Here is a 19,141-nt window from a genome sequence, read left to right as displayed (position 1 = left end):
GCTACAGAAGAAAGACCATCATCCCCACCCCAGGTATCTATAAAAACCAAAAGGGAGGAATATTGGCATCAGAATCACCATTTAAGGGGGCTGGGATTGTGGCTCAGTGGTAGAGTGCTTGCCTAGCATGTGTTTGATGCTAGGTTCGATCCTGGCACCACATAAAATTAAATAAAGGTATTGTGTCCATCTACAACAACAACAAATTTTTTTTTTATAAAAAAATCACCATTTTAGGTTGGGAGCCATTTTATCTAGAGGCTCCAGGGTGTTGATTCTGAGGCAAAGCTGCTTCACTTCTGGTGAGAACACGAACCTGCTAAACAAGCAACTCCACCCCAGCCTATGTCTCAACTCCTAAGCAGCTTATGACATTCCTCTTGGGACTGTAAAGCTGCTCTGTGGGTGCATCAACTGCTGCTCACTGCTCTTCTCCTCAGGACAGCCCTGTCCCTTTGCCTTGTGCTACTGACAATAAACCTCTATTGTGAGATTCCAGTGTGTGGCATGGTCTTTGGACTTTGGTGGACTCTGCAGGTGTCCTTTCATGTGCCACTCTCTGGCCTAGGGAAATGCTGCTTCCCTAGTAGCCACCAGAAGTGTAGCAAACAGTGAAGAACAATTTTCCTATTTCCATGGGATCCGCAGGTCAGGAACAATCTGTCTCTGCTCCATTATTTCTGGGGCTTCAGCAAGAAAGACAGGAAGGCTGGGGTGACTCAATGCCTGGGAGCTGGAATTGCAATGGAGCTGGAGGCTCCATTGCATACGTGTCTGTCCCCTGAAAGAGGGAGACACAGTGCTCAGTGCAGCCAGGACTCCCCAAGGCACTCAGATGTGGCCTTTCAGTGCCTGGGGCTGCTGCAGGCCTGGGTTCTGAGAAGGAGGACCTGGATGACTCAGCCTGGGCCTAGGTTCCAGAGAGGAAGGTGGGGTGGCAAGGGAACCTGCAGAGGGGAACGTGGTGTAGTGAATATCATTCTCTTTGAAGGATGCTCTTTAAATACCTTCTGACATATGGAGATGGCACATCACTTCCCCGGGCCTTACCTCTGAGCAGTGCCTTGTTCTCTCTGCCATCTTCAACCTTCTTTTAGGTTTGCCTGTGTGTCTAACAGAGCATTGCTCCATTGCTTGGCCCTGAGGCATGTAGACAAGTGTGGCCCTGAAATACTGTGCTGTTCCTGTAATGGAAAGAGAGAACAAGCTCTGCTGTGTGTTTATGACCTGCCCATCAAGTCTGCACACGTTGCTCTAGCCATTGCTGAGATGTGGGCGTGCGTCTGCTTCCCAGCTGCAGAAGAAATGCAAATTTTCAGAAAGTAGAATGGTCTTGAGTGACACTGATATCTGCATGTTCATAAGGGTAAACAGCTTGGAAACATAGTCTTGACCTACAAAACCCCCAGGCACAGCTCTTACTGAGGGGACACACTCATCCCCAGCACTAGACCACGTGTCTTGCTTCCGTTTGGCCAAGTCTGAGCCCAATGAGCCGGGCTCTCAGTTGACCCTAGGGCCAAAGGCCAGGCCATTAATCATGGAAAAAATAGCACCAAAAAGGGGAAATCTCAGCTGCAGAAGGACATGGAATGTGCACATTCTGCAGAGGAAATCAAGGCTGGGGTATGCAGTGCAACTCCCCACAGACAGGAGCTGGACACCCATTACATATTTTCTATAAGAAGCTGATCGTTTCTGAGTTGCCTCATATTTAAAAATAAAGGCAAAGAAGGGGTCTAAAGTTTTATAACCCTGCTTTGCCTTTATTTTTAAATACCACCTTATTGTACTGGGGATTGAACCCAGGGGCTCCTTAGCACTGAACTGCACCCCCAGACCTTTTGATTTTTATTTTGAAACAGGTGCTGCTGAATTTCCCAGGCTGCGCAGGCTGTAGTGCCCAGAAAAGTGCCTCACAGTCTTACTGACTAAGTCCTGAGTGTGTGGGGTGAAGATGTCCCAGAATGGGAGAAATGGGACCTGCTTTTAGAAAAGTGCAAATCTCATATGGGTCTTTATTTTTGAGAGAGAGAGAGAGAGAGAGAGAGAGAGAATTTTTTAATATTTATTTTTCAGTTTTCAGTGGACACAACATCTTTATTTTATTTTATTTTTATGTTGTGCAGAAGATCAAACCCAGTGCCCTGCACATGCCAGGGCTCGTTACTGCTTGAGCCACATCCCTAGCCCCATCATGTGGGGTTTTAAAAGAAGATAACTTCATTTGACTTAGTTTTACCAAGTTTTCACAGAAAATATTTTTAAGGTAGAAATTGATGCAGGGATAAAATCATGGCATTCAGAGGTAAATGGATAGCATTGGAGAGGATAATGCTAAGTGATTAGCCAATCCCAAAAGAACAGTGCCGAATGTTTTCTCTGATATAAGGTGAGTGACTCAGAATGGGCTAGGGAGAGGGAGCATGGGAGGAACAGATGAACTCTAGATAGGGCAGAGGGGTGGGAGGGGAAGGGAGGGAGCAGGAAGTTAGCAAGATGGTGGAATGTGATGGACATCATTATCCAAAGTACATGTATGAAAACAGGAATTGGTGTCAACCTACTTTACATACAAACAGATATGAAAACTTGTGTTCTATATGTGTAATAAGAATTGTAATGCATTCTGCTGTTGTGTATTTAAAAAAATAGAATCAATAAAAAAATAAATTGATGCAGTGAAGAGTACCCACACACTGCAAAATCAGAAAGAATTCCACCTTAGACGTCCTGGTTGTGTGAGGCTGCTGGGGGAAGGGAAGGGACCCACAGATACCCGCAACAGCCGCCGCCCACCTTCCTGAAGGCCTCCTGTTTCTCAGGCTCTGTCCATGTTGTCTCTTCACAGAACGGCTCCCCCATGATGTCCCTTTTGTGGTCACCTCCTACTAACCCCTGGAACCACAGTCTGTTCTCCGTCTTTACAGCTTGGCCCACCCAGGATTATTCTCCAAGTGAATTCCACTGTACATGACCTTCCATCAGGATTTGAGATCCTCTGATCTCCATTTACTGGGTTTTCCTTTGAGATCCAAAGGCTGTCTACACATGAACCTGTTGATGGACATTTGTAGTGGTTCCAGTTTCCAGTTACTAAAGATAAAACTGTTATGAATATTCACATACTTTTTCATGGGAAGGTAATATTTTGTGGTGTTTTTGATTTTGCTTTGCTTTGTTTTTCTGTTTTAGGGGCTTTTTGTTTGTTTGTTTGTTTGGCACTGGGAATTGAACCCCAGGGCACTTAACCACTGAGCCACATCACTAGCCCTTTCTATTTTTTATTTTGACACTAAATTGCTCAGGGCCTTGATAAGTTGCTAAGGCTGGCTTTAAACTTGGGATCCTCCTGCATCAGCCTCCTGATTACAGGTGTGCATCACCACACCCAGCTGGGAAGGTAAATTTTTGCACCTCTGGGATGAATGACCAGGAGTATGAGCATCAGGTCATGTTGCAAGTTCACCTTTAGTTCTATAAGAAACTGTCAACATGTTTTCTAGAACACTGTACCATTTTGCATTTCCACCAGTATTTTAATTTTTTCCCCTTTATAGTGGATGTGAGGTGGTTGTTCATTGTGGTCTTTATTTTTGGTCTCATAAAGACTCCTGATGTTGAACACCTTTCAAGTGCTCATTTGCTACCTGTACATCCTCTTTGGTAAAGTGCTGCTTTCACCTGTCCTGGGCTGTTCTTCTTCCTGTTCAGTTTTGAGAGATTTACAGATACTTGTGTATGATGGTATATTTTTTCCATATATTTGCATACTTGAGATAAAAGTTCCATGTCAGATATGGGATGGGCAACTATTTTCCCCCCAAAGTTTTAAGTTTTGACCAAGTTCCACTTATCAATATTTCCCTTTATGCTGTGTGTTTTAGGCGTCATATCTCCAGTTCATAAATGTTTTCCCCAACCTTTCCTTCTAGAAGATTGATAGTTTTACATTTCATAGTTGATCCATTCTGATTTCAAATTTGTACAGAGGATGAAGTATAGTTATTTTTTTCTGGCACAAGAATGCCTCACTCCCCCACAATGTCTACTCAGTGAGCAGACAATGCTTTCCTCTATGAATTGCCTCTGCACTTTTGTCAAAAATCAAATGGCCCCAGGATGTGGCAGTGCACACCTATAAGCCCAGAGACTGGGGAGGCTGAGGCAGGGGGATCGCAAGTTCAAAGCCAGCCTCAGCCACTTAGCAATGCCGTAAGCAACTTATCATAACCTTCTCAATATAAATAATAAAATAAAAGGGGCTGGGATATGCTTCAGAGGTTAAGTGCCCCTGGGATCAATCCCCCATATCTAAAAAAATTCAAATGGCCAAAGTAGGGTGGGTCTATTTCTGGTTTATCATGTTCTACTGATCCATGTGTCCATCTGTTTCCCAGTCATTAACCCTGTCTTTTTGAGAGTGGCTTCACAGTAATTCTAAAAATCAGGGAGTGCAAGTCCTCGGATACTTTTTCCTTTTCAACATGTTCCATTCTGGTTTGACTCACCTTCCCCTACACATTTTAGAATTCACTTGTTTGTGAATTTTCCTTCATTGGAGTTGTGCTAATCCATAGGTCAATGTAGGGACAAAGCCATTGTTATCTACATCCATTTCAGGAGGTTGTCACAAGGAAGTCTCTCCCTGCCACCACACCAATGGGGCAGGTAGGGCTCAGCTGCAGGATGTAAACTGCCAGCCTGCGGCACAATGTTGCTTAGGTGACGATGAAGTGTCCCATTACTCTCACTGCAGTCATGGGGACCCTTTGGTTTGAGTATCATCCTGTACAAGGGACATGGGCAGCTGGCTCTGGGGCTCACCTTGCTTTCTCTATGAAGTAGTAGACTCTGACTCCACAGAGGGTGCGCTGGGTTTTACTGGCCCCAGAATCTATCAGCCTGGACTCTGGCTTGGCTGTAGGTTCCCTGCGACTCTCCACACAGACACTGCAGTTAGAGGTTAATTCTCCTGCTGATCGCCCTTATTATTTTCCTCCACAGTCAGTTCTGTCCACCTGGGAATTTCTCTTTCCTGTGGTCATGAACTTCTGGGTTGCCCTCATGAATGTGGCATCAAGCTGATTAGCTAAGATGGAAATGATCTGGTTTCCCAGAACTGTTCTGTATAAATGTGGCAGTGGGACAGGGTGTCCTTTTTTATTATTATTATTATTTTATTTTAAAGATTTTTTTTAGTTGTAGATGGACACAATGCCTTTATTTTAGTTATTTATTTTTTTATGTGGAGCTGAGGATCGAACTTAGTGCCTCACACGTGTGACGTAAGAGCTCTATCACGTCTACCACTGAGTCCCAGCCCCAGCCCCAAGGTGCTCTTTACAGGCAGCTCTCCTGTTGGGTGCAGGGGCCAGGAGAAGCTTGACTCCCTCACAGACACCCCTGCAGAGGAGGGGGGAGGGTAAGGCTGTACCTTGGGAGAGCACAATTTAAGAAGGAGGAGGAGCAGGAGTCTCTCTGAGGTCACACAGCCTTCTGTGACTCTCTAATGCTTCTGCCTTTTTCACTCCTCCCCCTCCCCCACTTTTCACTGTGACTCAGAGGAAGCCCCTGGAGAACAAGGTGGGGGAGGGGCACCTGTCATAACCCTCAGGAGATGGCTCCTCCCACTCAGCACTCATCACACACAGCTAATGATGGTGACAAGAAAATAATAGAAAAATATATGGATGGGGCATTTCTAGGACAAGAATTGTGCAAATAAAGATGCTGTCCTCCCTTGTGCTCTGTGTGGCAGACCAACCTTGAATGTGACTGTGTCACACTCCCCCCTGGGTGATGAGGGGTTGGGCAGCAGCTATGACAGACTTCCTGCCCTTCTAGGGTTTGTGTGACTGTGTCTTCATGCATAGGTGTGCCTTCCTGCAGCCCCAGAGGTGGAACTACGCTCACTTCTTCCTTTGTAATATAATCCCTTGCCCTGTTTGGGATAGAATGTTCCATGGAAACACCCTTTGTGTGTCCCCTCCTCTTACTGTGCCCTTGGGTGTGGCCCACCCAGGTGTCAGTCCACCTGCTGACAGTGGACATCATGAAGATACTCAGCCCCTGAAACCTGACCCCTGGCCTCATTTGAATAGCTTCTCCTCAATAAAAGGGGTCAGTCAGCAAGTGCAGGAGCTATGGCTTTCTCTCTCTCTCTCTCTCTCTCTCTCTCTCTCTCTCTCTCTCTTCTTTCTGTGGACCCTTAAGGTCAGAGGAGCTGTCACAGAGACCCCCAAAGAAAAAGGTATTGTGTCTCTTGTGTGGTTATTTCACACAGCCCAGTCAGCCCAGTTCCCCTGGAGTGACCCCTGAGTGTCTTAGTCATGAGCAACCCAGCAATTGGCGTCCCTGGGTGGGCAAAAAGGTCTCAGTGCTTAAGCCGCCGGGACAAAAGCTGCAAAGGGACAAAAGCCACAGCTCTGTCAATCCCAGAGCTCTATCCTGACTCTTTTTTGTTCTCCTGGCCTCTGCTCTTCCTCTACTTTATGCTGAAACTTCATAATTCTCCCCAAATTCCTGAAGAACTCTACATAGCTCAGATGGAGAAGTGGGCTGAGTTGTGGGTGAAGAGAGCCCTTGAAACTTCCAGGGTGAGGAGCATGGGAAGCCTAGAAACAGCCAGTGGTTGGTGGGTAGTTTGCACACAAAACTGGGGTTCCCCTGGCAGCACTAAGGAAAGTCACTTGCCAGAGTCACAATTTTGAAGAGTGTTCAGGATGGCAATCAATTTGAAAACTGATATGTGCTTTTATATGCAGATCCTTTGTGGCCCAACCCTTACCTGAAACAACATGTGTCTGTTGTAATACATGATGGGAGGGACCCGCTTTAGATTCCTCCCTCTGTGTATCCATAACCCATTTATAAACCACAGCCCAAGGTCCCAGACAGTTCTTCTGCTGCTCTGCCTCCCCCTGCTCTGCAGCCGAAGCAGAACCATGCTGCCCTTAATCTTTGGTAAGGAGACTCCAGCCCCAAGTTGAGCCTAAGTGTTCTCTCAGCCCTTTGTTCCTCTGAACCTCAAACTCAGTTCTCTCCTCTGTATTCAGTTCTCAGCTTCCCACCTGGCAATCACCCCTGTCTTTCCTGACTGCACTGCAACCCTCTGTCCACCTGCAAACTTCAGAAGCCTCACTCTTCCCAGAGCCTCCCTGCATTCCCTCACCTGCCAGCCCTGACCTGACCCCACAGTCGGTCTCAAAATCTGCTCAGCCATCACCAGCCGTTTCCCACCCAAGAAGCTCAGTGACATTGTCTTTTGGCCCCTATCACAGCCAGTTGGCTACACCCCCAGCATCACTTTACTTTCCCTTTTATTCTCAGCTGCTGTCTTCATGTCTGAACTCCTGGGCTCAACACCCTCAGGAGTCACAGGTGAGAACAGGTGGAGTGAGGAGGGGGGAGATGGCTCTGTGGACAGGAGCAGGTACTAGGCTGGTCCTGGAAGCCCACCCAGCTCTGACTCTTCCAGATACTGCTCCATGGCTGTGCCAGCCAGCGCCCAGATGTGGGGACCACATCTACAGCCCCTTGGAGAAGTGTTGTGACGATGACACCATCCTGCCCCTGAACCGGACTCGCCTGTGTGGTCCCAACTGCATCTACTGGCCTTGCTTTGAGCTCTGCTGCCCCGAGTCTTTTAGTCCCCAGAAGAAGTTTGTTGTGAGGTTGAAAGTTCTGGGTGTGAAGTCCCAGTGCCACTCATCCCCCATCTCCAGGGACTGTGGCAGGTAAGGACCCTGGCTGTGGGGTGGGGCAGGGGAGATGGAAGGAGGAGGGCAGTCTGGATGTCTACACCTCACATTTTGAAAAACCATTGCCTTGTGGTCTAATTGCTTATTCAAATCTTTTTCTTTTTCTTTTTTTTTTTTTTTTTGTTCCATGGGTGCTTAACAACTGGGCCCCTTCCTTAGCTCTTTTTTTCCAGTTTACTTTTTGTGTGTTTTATTATTTTTTATTTGTTCTTTATAAATATACCTGACAGTAAAGTGTATTTTGACATATTGAACATACATGGAGTATAACTTCCCATTCTTGAAGTTAAACAAGATGCAAAGTTTCACTGGTCGTGTATTCATATATGAACATGGGAAAGTTATGTCTGATTCATTCTATTGTCTTTTCTAATCCCATTCCTCTTACCTTCCCTTCATTCCTCTTTGTATAATCCAGTGAACTTCTATTCTCCTCCTTGCATACACTTATTCTGTGTTAGCATCCATATATCAGAGAGAACATCCGGCCTTTAATTTATTTAATTGGCTTATTTTATTTAGCATGATAGTCTCCAGTTCCATCCATTTACTGGCAAAAATCATAATTTCATTCTTCTTTATGACTCAATAATATTCCATTGTGTGTGTGTGTGTGTGTGTGTGTGTGTGTGTGTATATATATATATATATATATATATATATATCACATTTTTTAAGCCATTCATCTGTTGATGGGCACCTAGTTTGGTTCCATAGTTTTGTTATTATTATTTGAACTGCTATAAACATTGATGTGTCTGAGTCAATGGAGTATTTTGATTTTAATTCCTTTGGGTATATAGAGAGGAGTGGGATAACTGGGTCAAATGGTGGTTGTATTCAAAGTTTTCTGAGAAATCTCCATACCGCTTTCCAGAGCGGTTGCATCAATATATTGCTGGTGGGACTACTAATTGGTGCAATCACCATAGGCCTGTTTTATTTTATTTAGAGGTAGGATCTTGTTAAGTTGCTTAGGACCTCACTAAGTTGCAGAGGCTGGCTTTGAACTTACAATCCTCCTGCCTCAGCCAACCAACCTGCCAGGATTATGGGCATTCACCACCACATGTGGTTCAGATCTTTTTATTCATCTTCTTGTCTGTGATTCATAATTTCTTGTTTTCTCCTTCCTTGTAGCAGAGAGATGTTTTCTCAAAGAAGATACAGAAGACAAGCATCTTTCACTAAGGCAAGATGCTTGTCTTCTGTTTCTCTTTGAGAAAACATCTCTCTGCTACAAGGAAGGAGGAAAACACAGAAATTATGAATCCAGACAAGGATGAATAAAAAGATCTGAACACATGTGGTGGTGAATGCCCATAATCTGGCAGGTTGGTTGGCTGAGGCAGGAGGATTGTAAGTTCAATGACAGCCCTCTGATTGCACATGCTGTGGCTTGTCTAAGTATCCTCCAAGGCCTGTGCATTGAACATGTGCTACTGGGAAATGGTGGAACTTTGAGACATGGGACCTAGTGGGAAGCTCTAAGATTATTGATGGAGGCCAGTAGGAGAGTGAGGTTATGGTATAAGGGGGGCAATTTCCATTTACAAGTGTACAGATTCTGCTTGTTCATTCCCAACATGTTCAAGTGAAAAGCCTCATGATGACTTTGTCCTTTGTACATTTTTCTTCCTGTTTTACTCAGCTTTTTGGCCACTGTGACTAAAAGACCTAACAAGGACAATTTTAAGGGAGGAAAAGTTTATTTGGGGGGCTCATGGTTTCAGAGGTCTCAGTCCATAGACAGCAGGCTCCGTTCCTTGGAGCTCCAGATGAGGCCGAACATCATGGTGGAAAAGTGTGGAAGAGGGAAGCTGCTCACATGATAATCAGAAAGTAGAGAGAGGGAACCACTTTCCAGATTCAAAATATATACTCCAAAGGCATGCTCCAAGGGACCCACCTCCTCCAGCCACACCCTATCACTAAGTTTATCCGATCAGGGGAATAATTCACTGATTGGGTTAAGAGTCTCCCAACCCAATCATTTCTCCTCTAAACCTTCTTGCATTGTCTTACACATGAACTTTTGGGGGATACTTGACATCCAAACCATAACATCCCACCCCTAGTTCCCAAAAGCTTATGCTTATTTCACAATGCAAAACAATTTAGTCTATTTCTAAGAGTCCCCAAGAAGTCAACAGTTCCAAGATTGCCCAAAAGTTTAAGTCCAAGGTCTTCTCTGGTACTTAGGGCAAATACACCATGAGCTCCTGTAAAAATAAAGTAATTTACCGGCATCCAAAATATAAAGGTACAGAGAAAACATTTCCATTCACAAAAATAGGGGCATAGAAAGAGAAGGGATAGGACCAAAGAAAGACCAAAATCCAGCTGGGAAAACAAGTCCTGTAGCTCCATGTCCAGCATCTGGGGCATGTGGCTTGTGTAGATATGCCCCTGTGGCCTTGTTGGTTGCAGCCTAAGTGGCCTTTCTGTTGGCTTGTCTCTGCTTGATTGCTGTAGCTTTCCTCAATGGACATTGCAAAGTTCTGGCATTTCTAAATTTCCAGGATCTCCACTGCAGCTTTGGTTTCCTCCTCACATCTCTGCACATCACCCTCTCAGGCACAGCCTGCAGGGACTCCCACCCTGTTTCACTTTGCCTGGCCTCCCAGACTTTCTTTTGAAATCTTGGTGGAAGCCCCCATGACCCCCTAACTCCAGCAGCCTGCAATCCTGCAGAACCAGTCCCACACTGTTGACACCATTTGGAGGAGTAGCCAAGTTTCCAGGAACCCTTCCTCTAGCAGCCTCTGAATGCCTAGGTGACTAAGTTGTAAGGAAAATAATAAGGGAGTCACAGAGACAAGATGCAGAGGCAGGAAGGATGGTAGAATGGCTGCAAGGCCAAGCTGCCAAGCTTTATTTATATTAATAGGTTATATGAGGTCATTAGTACCATAACTACATTATTGTTTAGAGTATCAGTAAGGTTGCTCATTCTGCAGTTACATTCACAGTTACAATATGCAATGTCAAGAGCTTTGTGCAGCCTTAAGAAAATCCACTGTATTAAGTTACTGTGAGGTGGACAGATTTAGGTTCAGTGAAACATTGTGGTTTTATAACAAGAGAGTCTATATTCCCAGGAGCTATGTGCCTGAGATGAAGGTTGAAGCTGATAAGACTCTAACACAGAGCTTCCTTGTGAAGGACATGGCTACAGTAGCCAGGCATCCTGTGTCTTTACACAGAAGTTTCCCAGCAGCCAGGCACTCTGCATGTTTGCACAGAAACTTCCTAGCCACCAAGAATGCCACAATCATAAAGTTTGTCAGAGACCCCAATCCTAAACACAGAACCCCTACCCTACACTAAGCATGTTGAATAAACAGTGGGCCCCTTTGTGCAAGAAGTGTGCCCCACTGGTCTCTTCTCAAGAGAATTTTTATTTTTATTCCCTTGATCCTGAGAAGGGTATGGTCTCAAGCCATCTTTCTTATGGTCTCTGGGGAAAGCCTTTAGCATTTTTTTAGTGGTGGTAATGTCTTGAACAAGTGCAACTTCCTTAGCCCCAGTTTTATTCCTGCTCTTCAAAGACAAGCTTTTTCAAATATTTCTTTGCAGCTTTTGGCTCCTGAATATTACAATGAACTTGGCTAAAAGTCATCAGCAATATCCATGCTTCTGCCTGAATGCTATGCTACCTAGACATTTCTTCTGCCAGATTAAGAAGTACATTGCTTTTAAAATCAGCCTTACAGAAAGTCTCCAGACATGGGCAAAATGCAGCAGTTTCTCAGCAGAACTAATGGCCTCTGGTTCAATCACCAATAGTGTCCTACTTTTCCTCTAAACCCTCTTGAATCCTGTCTTCACTGTCCATGGTCCTATTTGCATTCTGGTCTTCTGAGTTCCCACCAGAATTGGCCATAAAGATCCACTTACAACAATCTAAAGCATTTTCAACTTGCATTGCTACACATCTCAAAATTCCTCCCACCAATTCCAAAAAGCTCCCAAAGTTTCTGAACCATATACATGGTCAGATTAGTCATAGCAATGAACCCACTCTTGTTATAAATATCTCTTTTAGTCAGCTTTTTCACTGCTGTAACATAACGCTTCCCTCCTTGTTGACTTTATTACATTGAAATTATTCCATGAGCCAGGTGCAGTTGTGCACACCCATATCCCAGGGAGTCAGGAGGATGAGGCAGGAGGATCACAGGTTCAAGGCTAGCCTTAGTAACTTAGATCCTGTCTCAAAGTAAAATAAAAATCAAAAGAACTGGGGATATACTCAGTGGTAAAGTGTCCTTGTGTTCAGTCCAGTAACAAAACAAGGAAAGAGAAGGAGGAGGGGAGGCAAAGAGAGAGAGAGATGAAGGGGGACAGGGAGAGAAAATTATTCAATGAGAATGCTTCTCATGTGCTGCAATTAGCCACCTATGAGTCCCAAGAAATACAGCTGCCCACAACTCCTTTTTCTACTTTTACTCTGCTGTCATGACCAAATGTCAGTCTTCTGAGTGACTTTGGCCCTCTTGGTATGTTGGGCCTCCTTTCTTAGGATCTGTGAGTGTAATCAATACTTTCATTTCATGTAACCCTGAGTGTAATTTCCATGGCTCTGTTGGAACAGGGATCTTACTCTCATCTACATCAGAGGGTTCTTCTGTCTGTGCCTTTTCTTAGCCATTGCTCCTTTGTCTTTTGTCACTCCATTTTAATTTACCTCCCTCACTACATATTAATTAGTTATCCCAGGGAGAAAGAGAGGGTACTCTTAGTTCTTCATATGTGCCTACATTGTCTTTTGTTGTTAAATATTTTTGGAATTTTATTGTTGAAATAATGTATTTTTCAGAATCTAACTTATACAGAAAAGATTTTCCAGGATGGATGACACTTGTTTATGCAAACTTAGAGATGTTGTCCAAGAGAGATCCCAAGTCTTCCACTATTTGGTACTGAAAAGAGAATTTCTGGTGGCTGTAAACTGACTGTAAGAGTAACAGAACCCCATAACTGGAACATTGTCACCTTTGTTTAAATGTGACACTTTTTTGTGGAAGTAGTGATCAGAGCAAGCACTTGAAAAGATACTAAGTGGAACTCTATTTTTTTTAAATTATGCATTGTAGTTATACATAGTAGTTGGGTTCATTTTGATAAACTTATATACACATTTTATTTATTTATTTCAATCTCTGATAGTCCCCTTTCTCCCCTCCCCTTCTCCATGCTTCTATTCTCCTTTCTCTACTTTACTGGTCTTCCTTTCATTTGTTTACTTATTTATTTTTGATTACTGTGATGTAGGTATACATAAAGGTAGAATTCACTGTGACATACATATACACGCACATAGCAGTGATTTTGTTAAATTCCATTTCACATTTCCTCCCTTTTCCTGTCCCCCCTCCCTCTCATCTCTTTCTTCTACTCCACTGATCTTCTCCATATATTTATAACATCAAACATCCACCCCCTCTACTTTCCATCATTTTGGTCCAGCTTCCACATAGGAGAGAAAATATTTGATCCTTGACTTTTTGAGTCTGACTCATTTCACTTAGCATGAATCTCTCCAGTTCCACCCATAGTTTTGGCAAATTCCATAGTTTTATTTGTCTTCATAGATGAGTAAAACTCCATTATGTACATATACCACATTGTCTTTATTCATCTGTTGATGGCCATCTGAGTAGGTTCAATAACTTGGCTATTGTGACTTGTGCTGCTACAAACATTGATTTGCCTGTATCACTATATCCTGCTGATCTTATTTCTTTCAAATAAACACCAAAGGAGTGGACTAGCTGTGTCATATGGTGGTTCCATTTCTAGTCTATGGTGTTTGTGTAATCTGCAGTCCCACCAACATTGTATGAGTGAACATTTCCCCCTCTATGCTCAGCAGTTATTATTATTTGTATTCTTGATAATTGCCATTCTGACTGGAATGAGATGGAATCTTAGTGTACTTTTGGTTTGCATTTCCATGATTTCTAAAGATGTTGAACATTTTTTTTCATATATTTGTGAGCCATTTGTATTTCCTCTTTTGAGAAATGTCTGCCCAGTTAATTTGACCTTTGGATTATTTCTTTGTTTTTGGTGTCAAGCTTTTTCAGTTCTTTATATGTTCTGGATATTAATTCCCTTTCAGAGAAGTGGCTGGAAAAAAATTGTTTCCCATTCTGTAGACTCTTCATGTTCTTGTTTCCTTTGTTGTGCAAAAGCTTTTTAATTTGATACCACCCCACTTTTTGATTCTTGGTTCCATTTATTGAGTTTTAGAGTCTTGTTAAGGCAGTTGGTGCCTGCACCAATATGATGCAATGTTGACCCCATGTTTCTTCTAGTAGTTGCAAAGTTTTTGGTCTGATTCCTAAGTCTACAATCCTCTGTGAGTTGACTTTTGTGCAGGGTGAGAGACAGGGATCTAGTTTGCAACTTCTACATAGGGATAACCAGTCTCCCCTGCATCATTTGTTAAAAAGGCTGTCTTTCCTTCAGTGTATGTTTTTGGCACCTTTGTCAAGTATCAGATGACTGTGAGCATATAGGTCTGCCTCTGTGTTTTCCACTGATCAGGTATTGTGGTGCCTCCTGCATTGCTATTTTTACTCAAGGTTGCTTTTGTTTTTTGGGGGTTTCTTATTCTTCCAAACAAATTTTAGGACTATTTTTTCTAGTCATGTGAAAAATGTCATTATAAGTTTGATGAGAATTGCATTGAATCTGAACAGTGCTTTTGGTCAAATGACAATTTTGACAATATTAATTTTACCTATCCATGAACATGAGAGGTCTTTCCATTTTCCAAGGTCTTCAATTTCTTTCTTCAGTGTTCTCAAATTTTCTCTGTAGAGCTCTTTTACCTCCTTGGTTAAATTAATACCCCAATATTTTATTTTATTGAGGTTATTATGAATGACATAATTCTTCTGATTTTTTTCCTCACCAGAATCATTATTAGAGTATAGGAAATCTGCTAATTTATGAATGCTGATATTTAATTCTGCTACTTTACTGAATTCACTTCTTAATTTTAGAAATCTTCTGGTGGAGATTTTTGGGTCCTCTAGATAGAGGATCATCAGATGAGATAAGTTGACTTATTTTTCTACTTGTATCTCTTTAATTTTCTTCTCTTGCCCAATTATCCTGGACAGAGTTTCAAATATTGAATGGGAGTGGTGAGAGTCAATATATTTGTCTTGTTCCTTTTTTAGAGGACATGACTTTGAGGTTTTTCTCCATTCACTATGATGCTGGCTTTGGGTTTATCATATATAGCCTTATTAACATTGAGGTAATTTCCTTCTATTTCCTAGTTTCTCCACCATTTTTAACATGTATGGGTACTGATTTTTATTAAAGTCCTTCCTGTCTCTATTGAGATGATCATATAATTGTTGTCCTCAGTTCTACTTATGTGATGAATTATATTTATTGATTTATGTAAGTTGAACCAACCTTGCTTCCCTGGGATAAAACCCACTTGATGATGGTGTATTATCTTTTTGATTGTTTTCAAATGTAGTTTGGTAACATTTTATTAAGTATATTTGCATCTATGTCCATTAGGGATGTTGGTGTGTAGTTTTCTTTTCTTGATAAGTCTTTGTCTGATTTGGGTATCCAGGTTACACTGGCTTCAAAGAATGTATTTGGGAATGTTCCCTCCCCTTCAATTTCATGGGATAATTTGAGAAAGACTGATGTTAGTTCTTCATAGATCTGGTAGAACTCAGTTTGGAATTTGTCTCTTCCTGGGCTTTTCTTTGTTTGGAAGGCTTTTACATGCTGTTTCAATTTCATTACTTGATATTGGTCTGTTTAGGTTTTTGTATCTTCTTTGTTTGATTTGGGATTTTTTTTTTACTGTAGACACTTACTACTATAAATTTTCCCATTTGATATGCTTTCATGCTATCTTAGAGATTTTGATTTGTTGTATCTTTGTTCTTCTTTATTTCTAATGATTTCTTGATTACTTCTTTTATCCATTCTTCACTTAAAAGAGTGTTCAATCTCTGTTGGCATGGTTTTGTTACAATCATCCATTCTCTCATTTATCATATGGTACACAGAAACATATTTATTTTATTGTTATCACTTTTTATTTTGCAAATAAAAAATAATATACACACATACATAAATATATACATATATATGTATATATGGTATCATAGGCAATCTTTTAGGTATCCCATTATGGTTTTAATGTGAAATTCTCTAACAAATAATTCTGTGTATTTTTTTCATATGCTTATTTGCCATTTGGTTATCTTTTTCAATGAAACACCTGTTTAAGTGTTTCGTTAATTTTTAATTGCATTATTTGCTGATTGTTGAGTTTTCCAGTCTTTTTATATTTTGTAAACAAGTATGTGTATTGCAAATGTTTTTTCACAGTCTATAGATTGCTCCTTTATAAATGATTTGTTGACTAAAAATTTTTTAAAAATAAAATAAAATAATGAATAAAAAGTGTTCAATCTCCATGTGTTTATGATTTCTATTATTTTTCATGATTTTGATTTCCAGTTTAATTCCTTTATGATTTGATAGAATGTATAGAATTATATCAATTTTTTTTGTATTTGCTACAAGTAATATTGTGACATGGAATATGTGTATTTTGGAAAACATTTTCTTAGACGCTAGAAGAAGGTAAATTCTGCTGTTTGGAGTTGAAATATTCTGTAGATTTCTGTTAGGTCCCTTAGATTGAAAATATCTTCATTGATTTCATGTTTGGATGACCAGTCTATTTGTGATAAGGTGTGTTGAAATAAACCAGCATTATTATATTCGAATTTATACAGTAATTAATGTTAAAAAGTTTTTTTGTGTGTGTGTGTAATTAGGTACGCTGACATTTGGGGTATATATATTTACTGCAGTCATATCTTCTTGTTGGATGGTTCCTTTTACTAGGATATAAGGCCTTCTTTGACTCCTTTAATTAATTTTTGTTTGAAATCTGCTTTTCTAGATATGAAAATAGCTTCCCCTGCTTGTTTTTGGACATCATTTTCATGGAATATTTTCTCCATCTTTTTAATTTTGGCCTATGGGTGTCTTTGCCTGTGAGATGAATCTCTTGCAAACAGCATATACTTGGATCTTGTTTTTTAAAAATATTCTGACAATCTATATATTTTTAATTGTAGAGTTTTGACCATTTACATTCAGGATTTTGTGAATAGATGTTTGTTATTTCCTACTAAAAGCAAAAATAATGAAAGTGGGGGCAGACCTAGAGAGACTTTCTTTATTAAGCAGCAGAATGGCACATTTTCAGGGGAGAAAATGGCAACTGATTACAACAGGGGTCTAATTGTTGTAGGGTTCAAGTGAGTTTTGAATCATTTGCAGAATGTGTTGGTTGGGCTCTCAGGGGGAATAGTTGTGCAATTTCAAGGCCCAAATCAGGAGAAAATAGTTGCAAAAGTTCAAAACCTGTTGTTGTTGGGAAAGGGTGAAAGTCCAGAGCCCATTGTTTGCATTCTCCTCCCCGTCACTGGGTCACACCGTCCTTCTATCTCCCTGGGGGTTTTTACTCCATTTTTTCTTGAGGGCTGATATTTTTCATATTCTTCATTCCAGACTCTGAAATGTAATAATGAATTGGGGCATTAATATCATGTTTAGCTGCTTCCTACTGAGAAGGAGCAAAATACTGGGATTCCCCCCAACCCTCATGTTGGGGTTTAAGTGTGCAGAGTTTAGCTCCCTCAGCCTGACACTTTGCAAGAAGCTGTGACTGTGATTTAGGTCAGCTGAGGCACGCCTCGCTAGGAGGAGGAAAAGTTCTCTTCCCCTTATCACAAGACACAAGCTTCTGCATGGTTTGGCCTAGAGGAAGAAGCTTCCTGCATACTGGACCTGGGAACAGTACATTCGGGGATTAGATAATGTCTACAAAGAACTTTGGGAGGGTACTTATCAAATGAACAGGAACAATCTGAATTTAGCTCTGTGTACCCGCTGAGACATGATATTTGGGCAATGTAGATGAAATGTTACTGAAGAATTGCTTGCTTTGTTAGAAGAAGAATATAAAAGGAACTTGCAAATAAAGCTCAGCATGCAGTTGCAATTGCTGCCTTGGCTCTGCATCCCCTGTGTCCCGGTGATTTTGTGACCCTTACCCAGGGACCCGAACGCACTAGATGTTCACACCCTCAGAGTTCTGGAAAAGAATACAGAGAACCTGGTAGCTGAGGCTGAAAAGGGTGCATATGGAAGGAATCTCAAGGTCATAGTAGGTGAAGTCCTCTTTTTGTGGTTTCAGAGAGTCAGAATGTGAGCACAGGAGGAGAATGGCTTTGATGTACTCCCAGGAGGAAGTTTGAGCTTAACAGGTCACTTTACTAAGAAGCTGTTTCTGTACAGAATTAAGAATATGGAGAAAAAGATTATTTTAAGAAAGATGAAGATTAATGGGTTTGCTAGTGCTAAGAAAACATTTTTCCCAGAGTCAAAATGGAATATATTCTTCTAAAATGCCAGGAACCATACACTTAAAGTATGAGGTAGATAATATAGTTGGGGACTTATTTTTCTCCTTAATCAAAGTCATCATGCCTTACTCAGAGATTCAGGGTACACTCTTAATGATTTCAGGAGTCTAGGTCCTTTGAAGTGTAGCAAGCATGATTAGCTTTGGAATAATATTTTCCCAATGGTTTAATCATCTCCCTCCTGTTTGGCAGACTGTGCATAACAAGAACAGAAATAAAATTACAGTACAGTTATACACAGCAACCCAGCTACCTATGTAGAAAAGTATTTAAAAGGATTAAGGGAAGAAATTATTTTGGCCAAATGTCCCCAAACTTCTTCATTATCAAAGGTAGGTGTTTTGGGGGACCAGGGGTATAGCTCAGTTGGTACATTGCTTGCCTCACATGCATAAGGCCCTGGGTTCAATCCCCAGCACCACAAAAAGTAGGCATTTTGGCATTAGCCATGGCCAGGACATGAGATTGTAATTTTTGTGTGTGTGGTGCTGGGGATTGAACCCTGGGCCTTGTGAATGTGAGGCAAGCACTCTACCAACTGAGCTATATCTCCAGCCCAAGATTGTAATTTTAACCCGTACAAAGAAGCATCATGAAAATGATCAAGCCACATTAGGTGATCACATACATTTTGCCATTGAATTTTGGTATCATTATATGAAACTCTAGTAACAAAAAATTGGGTAATGTTTTCACGGCACTGAAGTCTTTGAGCCCATCATAAATCCTGTACCTGCTCTCCAAGTCATACTATAGAATCTTTTAGTTGTTGAATTTCACTCCAAATTTTCTAGTCGATGTGGACTTGAGTTGGCCATATCTCAGTGAATATTTTATGGAATTGTTGAGGATAATGAGTAGTTTGTACCTGCTGATGTAATG

General features: G+C 41.5%; 1 protein-coding gene across 1 annotated transcript in view; it reads left to right on the top strand.

Annotated features, from left to right (window-relative positions):
* Positions 1–6,889: 6,889 nt before the first annotated feature.
* Positions 6,890–19,141, top strand: part of LOC101969006 (insulin growth factor-like family member 4) — a 38,092-nt gene continuing 25,840 nt past the window's right edge. The window contains exons 1-3 of the mRNA XM_078033335.1: positions 6,890–6,966; positions 7,333–7,383; positions 7,481–7,739. Coding sequence (XP_077889461.1) covers positions 6,948–6,966; positions 7,333–7,383; positions 7,481–7,739 — 329 coding nt within the window. The 5' untranslated portion in view covers positions 6,890–6,947. The remainder of the gene's footprint in view (positions 6,967–7,332; positions 7,384–7,480; positions 7,740–19,141) is intronic.

The sequence above is a fragment of the Ictidomys tridecemlineatus genome, chromosome 15 (assembly GCF_052094955.1).
Source record: "Ictidomys tridecemlineatus isolate mIctTri1 chromosome 15, mIctTri1.hap1, whole genome shotgun sequence".
Lineage (NCBI taxonomy): Eukaryota > Metazoa > Chordata > Mammalia > Rodentia > Sciuridae > Ictidomys > Ictidomys tridecemlineatus.
This window is presented reverse-complemented; position numbering and strand designations above follow the sequence as displayed.